We start from the raw sequence: 17500 nt of genomic DNA on the forward strand, positions 1-17500 counted from the left end.
TCATTTTTTTTTTCTACAGATTTTTATGATTATTTAAAGTTTTAATGTTGTTTCTAATCGTGCAAAAATATTTGTTTATGTATTATTTTCCTTTTAATTACATTTTTGTTGTGAAGCACTTTGAGCTGCATGTCATTTTAATCTCACAAAATCCTCCATTTGTTACATTTGATTTTGTCTGTGAAGCTCTCTGGGTTGCACGTTGAAAGGTTTCTGTATAAATAAGTAAAGTTGAGTTGAAGTAGGGAAGCCAAGAAGTGGTCATGAAACTTTAACCTGCAGGAGCCTCAAAGGAGGAGATGTCAGTCCGTCTGTTACCCTGTGAGTCCCAGTGCATTCTGGGAGTTTAACCCCCCGCTGTCACGCTGCAGAGGAACAACCGGATTTAGAAAGTTAATATAAAGTATAGTAAAGGAGAGAGAGAGAAAGTGAGGACAGATGTTTTTCTCGCAGTCCGACGTCAGCACGCCGCAGTAATGAGGCGAATACTAATTGATTTACTTTTAATTATCCCTCCCTCTTTTCTTTTTTTCAATTAAAAAGCTCTGCGGCCTGCTACACTCTAATGAGCGTGTCATCTTGACAAGGACCCACAATGCAACTCTGCAGAACAAAGCCAGTGTGTGTGTGTGTGTGTGTGTGTGTGTGTGTGTGTGTGTGTGTGTGTGTGTGTGTGTGTGTGTGTGTGTGTGTGTGTGTGTGTGTGTGTGTGTGTGTGTGTGTGTGTGTGTGTGTGTGTGTGTGTGTGTGTGTGTGTGTGTGTGTGTGTGTGTGTGTGTGTGTGTGTGTGTGTGTGTGTGTGTTGTTACAAGGCCTTCTGAGATCAGGGTACATGACAGCGATACGCTTCAGAGGCGTGTGTCCCTCTCTCTTTCTCTCCGCTGGATGAAAGCCTCTTTTCATGTCTGATCATATCCGCCGCTTTGTTTTCCAGCTAAAGAATCCAATTATGAATAATGCACACATGCAAACTCAAAGGCACTCAAACACACACACACACACACACACACACACACACACACACACACACACACACACACACACACACACACACACACACACACACACACACACACACTGCAGAGTGTGTGTTTGAACAGAAAAACCTCTGGATCTAAGCTGAAAGTGAGGAGAGGGCTCCATCTAGTGGTGAATGATGAGAAACACCAGTTCAAAATATTCCAGAGATTTGAAAAGCCTGATTTCAGTAGTCCACGATTTTCAACTTTTGTTCTGTCGGCGTCTGAGATCCTGTCACCGTGAGTGTTCTCTTATAACACTTGCCGGCCTCTTAATTGTGTTTTTGTCAGGACTCCTGGATTCCCGTGCAAAGTTATAGATTAGTTTTGTTGTTACAGAAAAAAAAGGATATGTTGATCCTGGATGAGCCCAATAATTCAGGTTCAACTTAGTAAATCAACAAATGCATTTGGCACGCAACAGATATCAATGATAATCAGTGCAATAAACACAAAACAAGCCAATGTAAAAGAACACATGTATAAAACACATGAATAAAAGTTACAGAGCAGTGTGAGATACGAATAGTTCAATTAAAAGCAGTGGCAGAAAGAAAAGTCAGCCTGGATTTAAATGTAGTCCGAGTTGCAGCGGACCTGCAGGTTTCTGGGAGTTTGTTCCAGATGTTTGGAGCATAATAACTGAACTTCTCCAGGTTTAGTTCTGACTCTCGGGACAGAAAGCAGACCAGTCCCAGAGGACCTGAGAGATCTGGATGGTTCATCATTTAGCAGCAGATCAGAATAAATGTATTGAGTTATGTTTCACCCATCGTTTTTTAAACCCTCTCCTTGTTTGTGTTTTGCGTGCCTACTGATTTGAACACGATCCGTGTATCCATCATTTCCTGGTCTTCTCTAAAGAAGAGGGACCAATGAAAACGTTGTCATGTTGCCGTTGGTCACCATGGAAACATTGATGAGCTAACAATAACATTATTGTTCTATTAATATAAAGGGAGGTCAGGTACTCTTTAAAACAGCTGCTAGTTATGGGTACTTTTTACTGAAGTACATTTCAAAGACTCTTTACTTTGAAACTCTGTACTTCTACTTTCACCAGAGTATTTTTAAACACGAGTATCTGTACTTCTACTTGAGTAAAGCATGTGTGTACTTGTGTCCTCTCTGAGACCCTCTCTTGTGTGTGTTCCTTAGCGCTGGCAGAAGTCGGGCACTCACCTTGAGCACCTGGTGTCTCGCTTCTGTCTGGACTCGGAGATGGCTCTGGACGGCATGGACTCGTCCCGCATGCTGGTCATCAGCCCCTGTGAACTGAGCGCCTACACACAGAGATGGGAGGTGCCTTTCTCCTGACCTTTAACCCCCTGAACACCTTTCACCCCCAAAACACCTGCCCTGTTACTCACCCACAGCCTCAAATAGTAGCAGAGAGGACGCTCTGACGCAGGGAGGAAGCATGAGCACGTCAGGATGAAGTGACGGGAGATAAACGGAGGGTTTGTTATGACTTTGTGACGGCTCTTCACTGAAGAGAGGATCTGTTGGGTCTGAAATCTGGGTTTACTGAAGATCTGTTATGGATCAAAACATTGTTAAATAAATCAGAAATGTCCGGTTTGTTTTGTCCGGAGAATAAAGTGTGAATGTTTGAGGCTGAGAAGAAGTTTTAGGGGACGAACCAAGTGCACCTTAAAACCCCCGACCTGTCAAAGATGTAAAGAAACTATCAGAGAATGTGTCTTGTAATATTTTGCAATGAAAGTGTTTGTTTTCAAGAATCTGGGAAGTACAACCAAGCACAAAGCAAGTTTATAATTTACTTCAAGGCCTTATTTAAACTGCAGTGGTGCAGGGATGACAGGAAGTTAGCATCATAACCTCCCTCCACAAAACGCTATCTGATTTCTCTATTTTGAAATATTTGAGAAAATAATCTCTGTGTCAAACAAACTTTTATGATACTTACACATTTGGATCAGCAGGATAATCTCCACATATTAACACCACTTTATGATTTCTGAAGTAAGAAGCTAATGTTGGGCTATAAAGGAACTACAGCACGGTCACATGACTTCACGTCACCACCGCTAAGCTAAAGGAGGCTAATGTTGGGCTATAAAGGAACTACAGCACGGTCACATGACTTCACGTCACCACCGCTAAGCTAAAGGAGGCTAATGTTGGGCTATAAAGGAACTACAGCACGGTCACATGACTTCACGTCACCACCGCTAAGCTAAAGGTGGCTAATGTTGGGCTATAAAGGAACTACAGCACGGTCACATGACTTCACGTCACCACCGCTAAGCTAAAGGAGGCTAATGTTGGGCTATAAAGGAACTACAGCACGGTCACATGACTTCACGTCACCACCGCTAAGCTAAAGGAGGCTAATGTTGGGCTATAAAGGAACTACAGCACGGTCACATGACTTCACGTCACCACCGCTAAGCTAAAGGAGGCTAATGTTGGGCTATAAAGGAACTACAGCACGGTCACATGACTTCACGTCACCTCCGCTAAGCTAAAGGAGGCTAATGTTGGGCTATAAAGGAACTACAGCACGGTCACATGACTTCACGTGGCCACCTCTAAGCTAAAGGTGGCTAATGTTGGGCTATAAAGGAACTACAGCACGGTCACATGACTTCACATCACCACCGCTAAGCTAAAGGTGGCTAATGTTGGGCTATAAAGGAACTACAGCACGGTCACATGACTTCACTTCACCACCGCTAAGCTAAAGGAGGCTAATGTTGGGCTATAAAGGAACTACAGCACGGTCACATGACTTCACGTTACCACCGCTAAGCTAAAGGTGGCTAATGTTGGGCTATAAAGGAACTACAGCACGGTCACATGACTTCACGTCACCACCGCTAAGCTAAAGGAGGCTAATGTTGGGCTATATAGGAACTACAGCACGGTCACATGACTTCACTTCACCACCGCTAAGCTAAAGGAGGCTAATGTTGGGCTATAAAGGAACTACAGCACGGTCACATGACTTCACGTCACCACCGCTAAGCTAAAGGTGGCTAATGTTGGGCTATAAAGGAACTACAGCACGGTCACATGACTTCACGTCACCACCGCTAAGCTAAAGGAGGCTAATGTTGGGCGTGATGACGTTTAGTCGTCTCATTTAGACACTTGTTAGCGACTGGGCAGGACCCATTCCTGCACCACTCTCCAAGCATACAGAAAGGATTGTCAAATAAAATATACATTTGTCATGGGACCTGACCAGAAACAAGTGAACAGAATCTGTAACGTCTGTTCTTGCTCTAAATTTATGAAAAAAACAGTTCCTGTAACCACTAGCATCTCAGTTCCGTGACTCTATGACTTGATGAAGAGAACACTATTGTTGTGTTCAAAATTCCAGGAAAGACTGATGACTTTAGTTTAGAATAGTTTAACTATTTATTATGAGAGAGCAAAAGATATATATCACTTGGCCAAGGACTCCGTCACGTCATAGAATTCACAGACAGCAAAACTGTAATCTGTCAGTCTATTTCCGTAAAGAGCCTCGAACCTCGTGCGACAATACATTTGATTACACAGGAGGGCGTTGCCCGTACATTTATGATTGGTCAAGACAAGCTGAAGAGATACCGCGGGTTAGACTTGGTTCTCTTTGGTTGGTGCGCAGACTCAGATAGAGTCTCTTGGCAACACGACCTTCCAATCAGCATTCGGCCGGCCTGTGGAAGTCCCTCCCTACTCTTGCACCATCATACGTAATTTGTTTTCACTAACGTTTCTTCAGATATCGGGAAACCATAATGCTGGTACCTAGCTCTGCGTGGGAGAGCGGGTCCCATACAACTCAACGCCGGTGCGATGTGCTGTTCTGACTACCTCTTTGTGTTCTCTCAGTCTCCGCACCTGACCTTGCTACTTTCAAAATTGCAAGCTAAACGCTTTCTCATGTGACTTTTCCCTCCGTTCCTGATTGAGTCTATTTATTCCAAAGTCAAAGCCACATAAATGAGCACAATAAGCTTATAGTGTAATAATAAGAATCAGTCTTTCTAATGTTATATAAAAGTAGCCTCCACACTATCCCAAATGAATCCTGTTTCCCGACCAAACTGATCACTGTCTCAACATCAACTTCAAGATAAATGAGTAACCCTGCTTTGGGAGATGGAGAGAGAATATGAGCCTAACAGATCCAAAAGATACGTTAATGTTAAGAACTCAATATTTAGTGGGTAGTTTATATAATGCTCTTTACCCTTCTGAAGTATGCAAGGTGGAGGAGGTGTTTGATGTATTTTTGGATGTTTATTTGACCATGATGTCCCAGTTTCTATGCTGCAGCTTCTTTTGCTGTATACGCGGTGGCGGACAGGTGCAAACGCGCAACAACAGAAACGATGCAAACATAAAGTGAATGAAGTAACATCTTCACCGACTCTACGTTTACAAAAAGCGTTGGATAAAAAGCAAGAAGCTCCAAACACAGCGACAACCAGGGGACTTTGGCACATTAGTGTTTTTATATTTCTATCGTTTCTGAGGTTGCGGCGCCTTTCTCCTTATGGAAACGTTGTGGACCGTTGTAGCGTGTATGCACCTGGCGGCCACCGTATGTATTGGTATATTTGATTGCAGAAGTAGAAAGCTAGAGCATGGAGGAGAAGGAAACACACACAAAGGAGACATGAGCACAACAAGTGGTTCTTAAGAACAAGTTGATACAGAATGCGAGCAGAAACACGGACAGAAAAGGGCTACGAGTGTAAATACAGGCACAATAAGGAGGACGATGTGGGAAAGAGAGCAGCATGTCTGCCGCTCCTCGCTGTGCATGGGAACATTTTTCTGCACTTTTCTTTCCACTTTATGAAACTGGGGGAGAAGCTTTACTCACACCGTTTCTTCAGTCTCTAAACTCATGATGATTTAAGGATTGACAGGTGACTTTCAGGAAGAAGTGTCCTCTTGATGCTTTTTCCGAATAGAGATATTTGTGTTCTCTCTGACTGCTGACGGAGGAACTGCAGCTGCTGACGGGTCAAACTGTGACCCCGCAGTCACGTGACTTCTTCTGTGGTTTTTCATTTCAGATTCCAACAGAGTCAAGGTAACGAAAGACCCAGACATTTCTGCCATCTCTAAACTCCCCTAACAATCACTTTGCAAGTCCGGGTTTTTCAAATGATGGATTTCTAACGTTGGAAAGGACTTACCTGTGTTTGATATCATCCACTGCATCATTTTGATATCCTGTTTGACTCCTGAATAAAGCTTTTATAATGGCTGCTCGTATTTTATTTAAATGGCTGTGAACGTTTACACGCAAGGTAAAGATTTGATGGACCTACGCAACATTTCAGATCAAAATATTAAAGTTATGTTGCAGTAATATATAATAATAATAACACTTATTTTAGGTGTTAATTTAACAGGAACTAATGCTATTGCTACCACTGCTGCTCTGCTTACAACAAATACTTCAGCTGCAGTACTCAAGTCGACAACATGCATACATTACCACATTCAGTACTAATATTACTACAACTACCATCAGTAGTAAATTACCAATGATGGAACTGGTTTGATGAACTTGTATAACTGCTGATATTACTAAAGCTACCCATACATTTATCTATTATCATCAAAAAGGCTTTTATATTTTACTTACATTTGTTTGAAATGGACCACGGTACACCTCTGTGTTAATAGCTTACTTCTTATTGTACATTTACTCTATCCAGTGTATTTATATACATTTCTGTTTGGCACAAATCTATGTTATTGTACTTGTATTTTAGTATATACATATTAGAGAAGCCTTGTTTGAATGTAAATAATTTGAACAAAACTTGAAATATTAATAACAGTTTAACTATTTTATTTATACTGCTCCCAAAGCATAGGTAGAAGACAGAGGTAAATACAACTCAGTATATGATCCTTGTGATGGAAACAACATATCACAAAACATAATTACATTAAAAAGAATTCTCCTCTAATCACCATCGCTTTGCTCATAAAGAAGGGGCTGAAAGGAGGCTCTTTATTTTCACATCGTTATTGGGATGTTTTAGTATTTACATTAGGATAACAACATCTCGGTGGTTCATCAATGCAAAGAGCTTTGGGTCAGAAAATGAGTCTAAAGAGAGAAATAAGATGTTTGATGTTGGTACACACACACACACACACACACACACACACACACACACACACACACACACACACACACACACACACACACACAGACACAGACACACACACGCACGCACGCACGTACGCACACAGAGAGAGGGAGAGAGAGAGGATGTGCTGACTCCCCTCTTCTCATAGAACAGTGCTCTTTATCAATCCTTGCTAATCCGTACTTTAAAGCTTTGTATAGGATTTATTAACATGGAATAACAGAACATGTCACACACAGGAAGCTGAGATTTTATCTTTTGAAGCCGATTTTACCGGCATCTTTTTCTTCGTATTCAACTAGCGGCTCGATTTTACGTAAGTACGATGACCTTTACATGTTCTCTTTAACAACATAGCCTACTAAATATGTATATATTATACAATCTAAAAACAGTTTAGCCGTAGCGAATACTGATGACTACGTAAATGAATCGACATTACGGATGCTCCCGATAAAAGAAAGAATAGATGGGATACGAATCCAGTCTTTCCTCTATTTCCGCTATAATACGGAGTTGTAGTCCGTTCAACTGAATCCTATCACAGCGTTCCATTCTAGAGAAAGGACCAAAAGACTACAAGTCCCAGCAAAAAGGTGAAATGGATGCTCCATTTAAAGGCTCTGTGAAATGTTGGAATTCTCTGCTGAAACGACACAAACAGTCCAATTATTCAAATATACGCTTCTTTCATAATTAAAACGTCTTCTAGTGGATTTATTTGTGTTTATATAACTAGCAGAAGGTCAAAATGAAAACAAAAATGAATATGTCCGTTGTTTTTCTTAGTTTCTAAATGCAACCGTTGCTTTTTACGAGTATCCTTTCATTTAAACCATGTATAACAAAGCTATCAGTCAGCGAATGCTGTTCATATAAGGATATACATATATATGTATCTGTATTTCAGGTGAAGTGTTAAATCAACCGTCCACTTGTAAGTAATGTACATTTATTACTATACGACTAGAAAATCCGAGTTTAGCCGGAGTACTTGAAGGTAGCACGGGATTCGCCTCGCTTAGTGGAACGTTTTCTGTTGCGTCACATTTTGGCGACTCTGCTGCTTGTTTTGAATACAGATAAAAACAACTAAACATATCGATAATGTGCGATTTTAATCGCTTTTTGAAATGCATCCAAGTCGAAATATAAACGATGCCGGTCCCCCCTCCGGAGAGAAGTGAGTAAACGTGAGCTAACGAGTCAGGGCAGACATTATATGAGTCGCCTTTATAATCAATGACGCTCAAAATAAGCTAATATTTACTCTATGTATTGTTCATGTTACATTATCTTGGGCTTTTAATGTACATTTTGGCTACACTTAAGTATATTATTATTCACATTTTACACCCGTTAGATTGTTGTGATGTAAAAATAAACATTAGCAGCATCTAGCTTAAGAATTTTTTTTTTTTTTTTTAACCAACTTTATTGAACAATGCATCCAATACATCACAACAAGACACATAACAACCGAGGGCATCACGCACAGAAGACAGAAACAACAAGTGGTCACTCAGGAATTAAGCTGTTTAGAAATGTGTCAAAGTGTTGGGCTTTTTTACTTTTTTGTTTAATTTCATATTATTAAGAAAAGCAATACATCCTGTGGAGTCATATAGCTCCTTTTGGCTGCTAGCTGTCACCCTAACTTGACAAAGGGTTAATACCAATTAAATGAAAGGAAAATAATAAGTCCATCATTAGTTTGTATTTGCAAATGCCCGCTGTCATCTGATAAGGCCTTGGGGCAATCAAATGTGATACACAATATGTTGATTAAAGTAGTACATTTGTCAGAATGTACCTGAAGACAACTGGATGGTTAACAGCAGAACTGAAGAGCCTGATTGTAATAAACAAATATAAACACGTACACGTATCTACAACACATGTATACTCATAATTCAAAGTCAACTTTATTGTCAATCGTTCAGTTTGTGTGTACAGACAGAGAGATCGAAATATCGTTTCTCATTATCCCGAATACAAAAATACAAATATGTATATACCTATATATACACAATCAAAGACACGTGTATATATATAGAATAACAACCATACACTTACAAACAAATGCAAACAACACAATCTGACAGAAACACACACAAAAAGAGAGAGAAATGTAAACAAAGATGTCGTGTGTGTGTGTGTGTGTGTGTGTGTGTGTGTGTGTGTGTGTGTGTGTGTGTGTGTGTGTGTGTGTGTGTGTGTGTGTGTGTGTGTGTGTGTGTGTGTGTGTGTGTGTGTGTGTGTGTGTGTGTGTGTGTGTGTGTGTGTGTGTGTGTGTGTGTGTGTGTGTGTGTGTTTTTCTGCACCGCGGCGCTCTGATTGTTCTCTGCTCTCTTGTTGTGAGGGTGTTCTCTTTGTCCAGCTGAATAAGTGACGGTAATGTTTTAGATAACTGACTTGATAGAAGATAATATAACAAGATGATTATTAGTCGTAGCCCTCAATGTTCGTAAAAGGCATCACTTTCCTTACTCTTATCTTTTCTAATATTTAGCTGACAGCGTGATTATCTCAAATACAAAACAGTCTGCTGAGGACGATATTCCCCTACCACTGTTTCCTTAAATCAAAATGAAGTTATCTAATATCTGCTTTAGTCCATATACATTTCTTTATCTAACTATCTTTAACAATCACCGGTTCCAACTTCTATCAGTGCCTGACTGATAGATAAATGAATATGATGTTTCTGAACCGGCTCAGTGCAAACCCATCGACTGTCACTAGGACTAACAGCTGGCAGTCCTCACAGCCCAGACGCCGCCTCCATGTCATATTCGGCCTTTTGTTAGAAAACTGGAACGATTATTTATTTTGGATCAAAAACACTTTCTGATTTATTCTCTTGATCCACGTTTTATAAAGTGCATTAAAGGAGGGGTAGGTACTTTTGGAGAAACCAGCTCGAGTGCGCTAGAATTAGAAAATACACAACCGGAAAAAATCTGCCACTTCCTCACAGAGCCCCGCCTCCAACACACACGAACGCGCACATGACCAATGAGGGCACGAGATAAGTTTGTGCACAGATGGAAGGCTGACAGGCAGGTAGGCCATCCAGTTATTTTAGCCGGCTCAGATGATTGGTCGTGCTTTTCACAGCGCCACGGCTTCCACAGATGATATTTTTTTGTATTTTTTGTCAAAGCACTTCAGATATTCATTGCTATCTGGATGTTAAGAGCATTCCATGGAATATAACAACAAGTGTATCTCGAGCCGGTTTCTCAAACGTACCTACCCCACCTTTAATGACGTGTTTCCTCACCTCTCAAATCTCCCTCTCCAACAACAACATCAAGTGGCCACTCAGGAATGAAGGTGCTCATACTGACTCTCATTTCTCCCTCTCCTCCCCCAGCTCCATGTTTCTTCGCCAGCTGATCCCCCCCTTCCTCCCTCTCAGACCTCCCCCTCTCTTCAGGAGCACCTCCTCCTCTTCCTCCCCCTTCCTCCCCTTCCTCCCCTTCCTCCCCGCTCCTCCTCCATGGTGGTCGGCCCAGTTTCCTCCTCGTCCTCCTCCATCCCGTCACTTCTTCTCCAGCAGGACGTTTCCTCCTCAGAGCTTCACCAACGCTTCAGGAAGCCCCTCCTTCTCCACGTCCGCCGGCCTCCTGATGGAGCGCTCGGACCGAGAGCCTCCTCACAAACGAAAGAAGGGCGCGGAGGACGAGGAAAGGGAACAGAAAGGAGCGTCGAACCGAGACCGAGGATCCAAATATCACCCGGATTCCTACAGAGACCCTCGGTCGAACCACGGAGACGGAGGCGGAAGCGGAAGCGGGAAGAACGGAGACGGAGACAGGACTAAGAGTTGCAGTAAAGACACACCGAGTGATAGCAGTCAAGATGAGACTGCTAACGAGAGGAGGAGTCCGTCGAGCTCCAGGGTTCAGAGCAACCTGAAGTCAAAACCAGAACAGGACCACGTCTCCAGACCCAGAGCAAACGCCTGGTTCAAAGAGAAGGGGGAGGAGCCTCGTCCCAGGGGGGAGGAGCCTCATCCCAGCAGCGCGCCCCAAAGCAAGTGGCCGGGGAAACAAGTGAGACGTGAGTTCTTATTTAAGGAGTTAAGATGTGTACGGTGCGTTTCCCAGCTGTTTCCAATGCCTTACAGCTCTGCTTCATAATAATATTATAACATATTTATATTCTGTACTTACGTTCAAACCTGTGAAAAGGCGTCACTCTTGATATCAGCCTCTGTTCCGCTGAGGAAACAAATCAAAACAAGATTAGATTAGACAAACCCGAGCATTTCTTCAGAACAGAATGTCTATTGTTTTTTTATTAAGTCTTTGTTTGTTTGTACATTTTATTATTGGATAAAAATGCCCACAAATGTTTGAGAAGTTTGATTAATTGTGCAGCACTTTTACGGAGCTTTTGATACTAGTTTGTCGTTAAATCATTTTAGTTTTGGAGCTATATCTACTAGGGATGTAACGATATATCGAATATCGCGGTAAATAAATGTCTCAATACGGTCGTGAGACCGACAAAATATACCGCAATTTTTTTAATTAATTAAATGTATTTAACCAGATGGTCCCATTGAGACATGCTTTTCAAAGGAGACCTGTCCAACATGGCAGCAAGTAGGTTACAACATGAACATAAAACAACAGATAACACAAACGACATGGTATCTACAGGGCAACATGTACACACCTAGAGACATTGACAAGTACCAACAGTATATTTATATCTGGCCCTGTCAATAAGCCTCACCTTCTTGGCAACAACTGTATTGTTTGTGAAGTGGTGGAGAGACAATGCACAGTTTGACCCACTGCTGTCACCCATGGCCAAAGCATATCTCTCTGTCCCAGCAACATCAGTACCAAGCGAGAGAGTTGTTTCCACAGCAGGGGATTTTGTAAACGCCCAAACATCCCAGCTTCTACCTGGAAATGTGGACATGCTCATATTCCTAAAAGATAACCTTTATGATGCTGAGTGAGTGAGTTAGAGTTGAGTTACTTGAAAAACTAAAGTGAAACTTTATTCTATTTCAGGGTCTGATTGTTATAATTGTTTACACTTTAAAATACTACTATCTTACTGAAATTATGTACAAATCAGATTTATTATTTAATAAAGAAAAAAAAATTCAAGTAAAAAAAAAAAAAAAAAAGATTCACATTTTTCCCCCTTTATTTTTCAATATCGTGATAAATATCGTACCGTGGACTTTTTATCGCGAGATTATCGTACCGTGAGTTTTTGGTATCGTTACATCCCTAATATCAACCCAGCCTCTTCCGTCTGTCCTCAGCTCTGCAGAGTATATTGTTTTTTTATACATTTGATGAAATAAGGCTCTCAGACTTGAGAACATGGAGGAAAATAATTGGTTCAATAGAAAGTGGTGCGGATAGAAAGTCGACCATTTTCAGAGCAGAATATTAGTTTTTCTACATTTTATTATACATGTCCACAAGTGTATAAAACGTGTTATTAACTGTGCTTGCACTGTCAAGTAGATTTTGATACTAGTTTGTGCTAAAATGGACGAACTCTTCTTGTATGAACGCTCTCAGCTCTGCAGAGACACTGGCAGTCCTCCTCTCCTCCCTGCAGTACTGAACCCCGTCCACAAGGGAGCAGCGCAGCGTTTGACTTCTCCGTGATGTCCTACAACATCCTGTCCCAGCAGCTGCTGCAGGACAACGCCTACCTGTACCGCCACTGCCCCCCCGCGGTGCTGAGCTGGGACTACAGGCGGCCCAACCTGCTGGCAGAGATCCAGCAGCACGACGCTGACGTGAGTTAGAAACACGTTAAAGGTCTCTATCTGCTATTAGTAGGCTCTCAGATATATACAGGGATATCAAAACATGTCCATGATCTGTTTGGTTCAAAATACCAAACAGATCATGCATCTTAGCTAAAGTGCACGCTTTCAATCTGCTCACTCTGACACTTTCTTTTAGATCCTGTGCCTTCAAGAAGTCCAGGAGGATCATTATGAAGAGCAGATCAAACCAGCTCTCCAGGCACTGGGTGTGTGTGTGTGTGTGTGTGTGTGTGTGTGTGTGTGTGTGTGTGTGTGTGTGTGTGTGTGTGTGTGTGTGTGTGTGTGTGTGTGTGTGTGTGTGTGTGTGTGTGTGTGTGTGTGTGTGTGTGTGTGTGTGTGTGTGTGTGTGTGTGTGTGTGTGTGTGTGTGTGTGTGTGTGTGTGTGTGTGTGTGTGTGTGTGTGTGTGTGTGTGTGTGTGTGTGTGAATGAGGGTGTTTGAGTGGATGTGAACACAGAAAATATTTAAGACACACAAATGTATTAATAAATGCTTTTATTGTGAAATGCAACACTTATTATTATGTCTTATGTTTTCTCCTTTTGTTCATATTGGTGTGTGTGTGTGTGTGTGTGTGTGTGTGTGTGTGTGTGTGTCAGGTTACCAGTGTGAGTTCAAGAAGCGAACAGGAAGTAAACCCGACGGTTGCGCGGTCATCTTTAAATCCTCCCGCCTCTCTCTCCTCTCGTCCAATCCCGTGGAGTATTTCCAACGTGGCGACGCCCTCTTGGACAGAGACAACGTGGGATTGGTCCTACTGCTGCAACCTAAAGACGCCCGCAGCCAATCAGATGCCTCCTCCTTCATCTGCGTGGCCAACACTCACCTGCTCTACAACCCTCGCCGGGGAGACATCAAACTGGCCCAGCTGGCCATCCTATTGGCCGAGATAAACCGGTTGTCCCGCCTCCCGGACGGATCGACCAATCCTGTGGTTCTGTGTGGGGATTTTAACTCGACACCTAAGAGTCCGTTGTACAGCTTCCTGACCAATGGGAGTCTGGAGTATAAAGGCCTTCAGAGCAACATGGTGAGACATACTGACTGATCATTGGTTCATTCAAGGTCTCCTATCATATCAGCTGACAAAATGCACTTTGTGATGTCTTTTGTATTTTTTGTGTGTGTGTGTGTGTGTGTGTGTGTGTGTGTGTGTGTGTGTGTGTGTGTGTGTGTGTGTGTGTGTGTGTGTGTGTGTGTGTGTGTGTGTGTGTGTGTGTGTGTGTGTGTGTGTGTGTGTGTGTGTGTGTGTGTGTGTGTGTGTGTGTGTGTGTTCAGGTGTCCGGTCAGGAGTTCGGTGCTCGGGGTCAGCGTCTCCTCACCGCTCCTCTCTGGTCTCAGACTCTGGGAATCAGCCCTCTGTGTCAGTATGAGAGCAGCCGCCCCCCCACTGACTCCTCCCCCTCAGGTACATCACCTGAGATGAACTCTACCTAATGAATGTTTGGATTCTTTTTAAGTCTCAGCTCAAAGTTTAAAACATGTTAACACAGACTGGAAACAGGAGGAAACTGCTAGCCTCTGTCCAGTGGTATCGATTATTTGTGTTAAATCATTTGTTGTTATTGTTGTTTGTCAGCTGATTGTTGTTCCTCTTCACTAACATCTCTCTCTCTGTCCGCAGTAGAAGGAGCAATCTCTAACCTGACTGTAGAAGATCTGGCCTCTAAAGCTGCTTACGCTCTAAAACACAGGTACTATCACTTCTGCTCCCTACCTACCTACCTACCTACCTACCTACCTACCTACCTACCTACCTACCTACCTACCTACCTAGTACCTACCTACCTACCTACCTAGTACCTACCTACCTAGCTACCTACCTACCTACCTAGTACCTACCTACCTACCTAGTACCTACCTACCTAGCTACCTACCTACCTACCTACCTACCTAACTACCTACCTACCTACCTACCTACCTACCTACCTACCTACCTACCTACCTACCTAACTACCTACCTACCTACCTACCTACCTACCTAGTACCTACCTACCTACCTACCTACCTACCTACCTACCTACCTAGTACCTACCTACCTACCTAGTACCTACCTACCTACCTACCTACCTACTTACCTACCTACCTACCTACCTACCCACCTACCTACCTACCTACCTACCTACCTACCTACCTACCTACTTACCTACCTACCTACCTACCTACCTACCTACCTACCTACCTACCTACCCACCTACCTACCTACCTACCTACTTACCTACCTACCTACCTATCAGTGCGACCCACAATATACTTAATTTAAAAGAAAATACATAAAATTGTGTAATTCTGACAAACTGTTGAGACACATTTGGAAACACAGTCTTATCTAACACTCTCAATGTGTGTGTGTGCGTGTGTGTGTGTGTGTGTGTGTGTGTGTGTGTGTGTGTGTGTGTGTGTGTGTGTGTGTGTGTGTGTGTGTGTGTGTGTGTGTGTGTGTGTGTGTGTGTGTGTGTGTGTGTGTGTGTGTGTGTGTGTGTGTGTGTGTGTGTGTGTGTGTGTGTGTAGCAGAGCGAGGATCGAGCACACTCTGAAGCTTCACTCCTCGTACGATCACCTCCTGCAGGACGGCCGACCGGAGATCACCACCTGTCACTCAAAGACTGCCACCAACGTGGACTACATCCTGTACACACCTGGTACACACACACACACACACACACACACACACACACACACACACACACACACACACACGCACACACTCCGACACACACACACCCCCGGTAAACACACACACACACACACACACACACACACACACACACACACACACACACACACACACACACACACACTCATTGTTGATCTTGTTTGTTCTATTTGTTAAATATTCTTATATCTCTTCTTTTAAAGAACTCGTCCCCCCTCCTTCACTTCCTGGTGGGCGGGGCCTAACGCTACTGGGCAGGCTGTCATTGGTCGGCCGGTCAGAGCTGGAGAAAGTCCACGGGCTGCCCAATCAGAACCACTCGTCTGATCACCTGCCCATCTTCGCTCGTTTCCGCCTCCGCTGTTGACCCCCTAGAGGTCGTGATGCCTTCAAGTGCAGCTCAGGAAAGTAGGGACGGTTAAGATGTGGACTGAAGTGAAACGAAATCATAACAATGAAGTGTTTTGTGCTACGAGACAGAACATTAGAGTCAGTATTTCACCAACCAGCAAATTGAGCCACATATAAATACTCTTGGAATCCTTAATACCAATAATAATCCAATGTGTGTGTGACAGGAAAACCCCCAGTGTTGTTCAAATGCAAAGTTAAAACACAACAAACTTTAACTCCAAATGTTCCGGGACAAAACAGCTGACTGAAATGTTCCCATCTTTGAGTTTGAATTTGTAAAAATGTTCACCTGTGTTCTAATTCTTATTCCAGGGCAGAAGGAAGACGGTTCCCCTGCAGTGTTTTAGTCTTAGTCTCCACTATGATGTAAAAAACCGGTTTAAAAACACATCACCCTCGTTTGTGTTTGGAGAAATTAAGTTATGTATGTTTGAGTTTCCGGCACCATTTGATCTATGAAGAGATTTTAAGACTTATTTTTAAAGCCTTAAGTGAAATCGCTGCTAACGACCTCTCTGTTTACTTTGACAACACGACGACTAACATCGCCCTCAAGCTGTTATAGTCTGGTATTGTTTTAATATATAAGTGAAGACGTCGACATGCAGCACAGTTCCTTTCACTACAGAACAACGTGGACATGTTTTCCCCTGAATATTCAATGTTTAGCTGATTTTTAAGCTACAGAAATGCATGAAATATCAATTGAAGAAAGTTAAATCAGCTATGACGTTTAACTGATATGTTCTAGTTTAAGTTGTGATTTCAAACATCGTGAGGCACAAGTTTCACAGTTACCGTGGTGTCATATTAAAGTCGTGATCTTCTTTTACGTTTGCAGACTTTTAAAAGCTTGAACACTGGAGTATAAATGTGCCGTCACGTTGAGAGGAAACTCTCGGTACTTTATTTTCAAAAATAACGAGTGGATGTATTTTTCTTACACTTATTTTGGATCAGATTGTAAATAAAGGACTTGTGTTTTTCTACGTGGCTTCGGTTGGTTTCATGTTTCAGCTTTCAGGAACTCAGAGACATGAACGTCTCCCGCCCCTCTGAGACTGTTTTAATGTGTGTGTTCTAGATGTGTCAAGATGTGAACTTTGACCTTTATATACACACACACACACACACACACACACATACACACACACACACACACACACACACACACACACACACACAGGGTTATTACAGCAGGTTGCAGGATCCATGCTAAATTCAACGTGTGTGTGTGTGTCTGTGTGTGTCTTTGTACGATAGGAGTTGTGTTTGTTGGTCGTCAGAGAATGATCAGCTGTTTATACTCTTCAGTTTTTACCTTCAGGATCACAGCTGCTTCTTTCTGTAGCTTTCAAAAGAAGTGGCTGTTTTTCTGTTGTTTTCTAATAAGAAGTGTATCGAATTAATTTATGATGATGACGCCTTTGGCCGGGTCATAAATGATATAACCT

At 42.5% G+C, this 17500-nt stretch overlaps 2 protein-coding genes across 6 annotated transcripts in view; both read left to right on the top strand.

The window, feature by feature from the left end:
* Window positions 1-3369, top strand: part of LOC307016304 (polypeptide N-acetylgalactosaminyltransferase 14-like) — a gene marked incomplete at its 5' end in the record, with an annotated part of 44021 nt that extends 40652 nt beyond the window's left edge. Inside the window, one exon of the mRNA XM_079645344.1 lies at window positions 2178-3369. Coding sequence (XP_079501470.1) covers window positions 2178-2336 — 159 coding nt within the window. The 3' untranslated portion in view covers window positions 2337-3369. The remainder of the gene's footprint in view (window positions 1-2177) is intronic.
* Window positions 3370-7269: 3900 nt separating this feature from the next.
* angel2 (angel homolog 2) lies at window positions 7270-17035 on the top strand. Of its 5 annotated transcripts, none has more exons than XM_079643271.1 (9): window positions 7270-7475; window positions 10539-11227; window positions 12721-12944; window positions 13114-13183; window positions 13576-14006; window positions 14255-14384; window positions 14601-14670; window positions 15488-15618; window positions 15836-17035. In XM_079643271.1, exons 2-9 carry the CDS (start codon window positions 10543-10545, stop codon window positions 15997-15999), a joined length of 1905 nt encoding a protein of 634 aa, XP_079499397.1. In that variant the 5' UTR covers window positions 7270-7475; window positions 10539-10542; the 3' UTR covers window positions 16000-17035. The 5 variants fall into 5 exon arrangements, with proteins under 5 accessions (XP_079499397.1, XP_079499396.1, XP_079499395.1 ...); XM_079643270.1 differs by lacking the exon at window positions 7270-7475 and adding an exon at window positions 8178-8342 and having other exon boundaries at window positions 14604-14670; window positions 15491-15618; XM_079643269.1 differs by lacking the exon at window positions 7270-7475 and adding an exon at window positions 8179-8342 and having other exon boundaries at window positions 15491-15618.
* The last annotated feature ends 465 nt before the right edge of the window (window positions 17036-17500 follow it).

The sequence above is a fragment of the Notothenia rossii genome (genome assembly GCF_949606895.1).
Source record: "Notothenia rossii genome assembly, chromosome: 8".
NCBI lineage: Eukaryota > Metazoa > Chordata > Actinopteri > Perciformes > Nototheniidae > Notothenia > Notothenia rossii.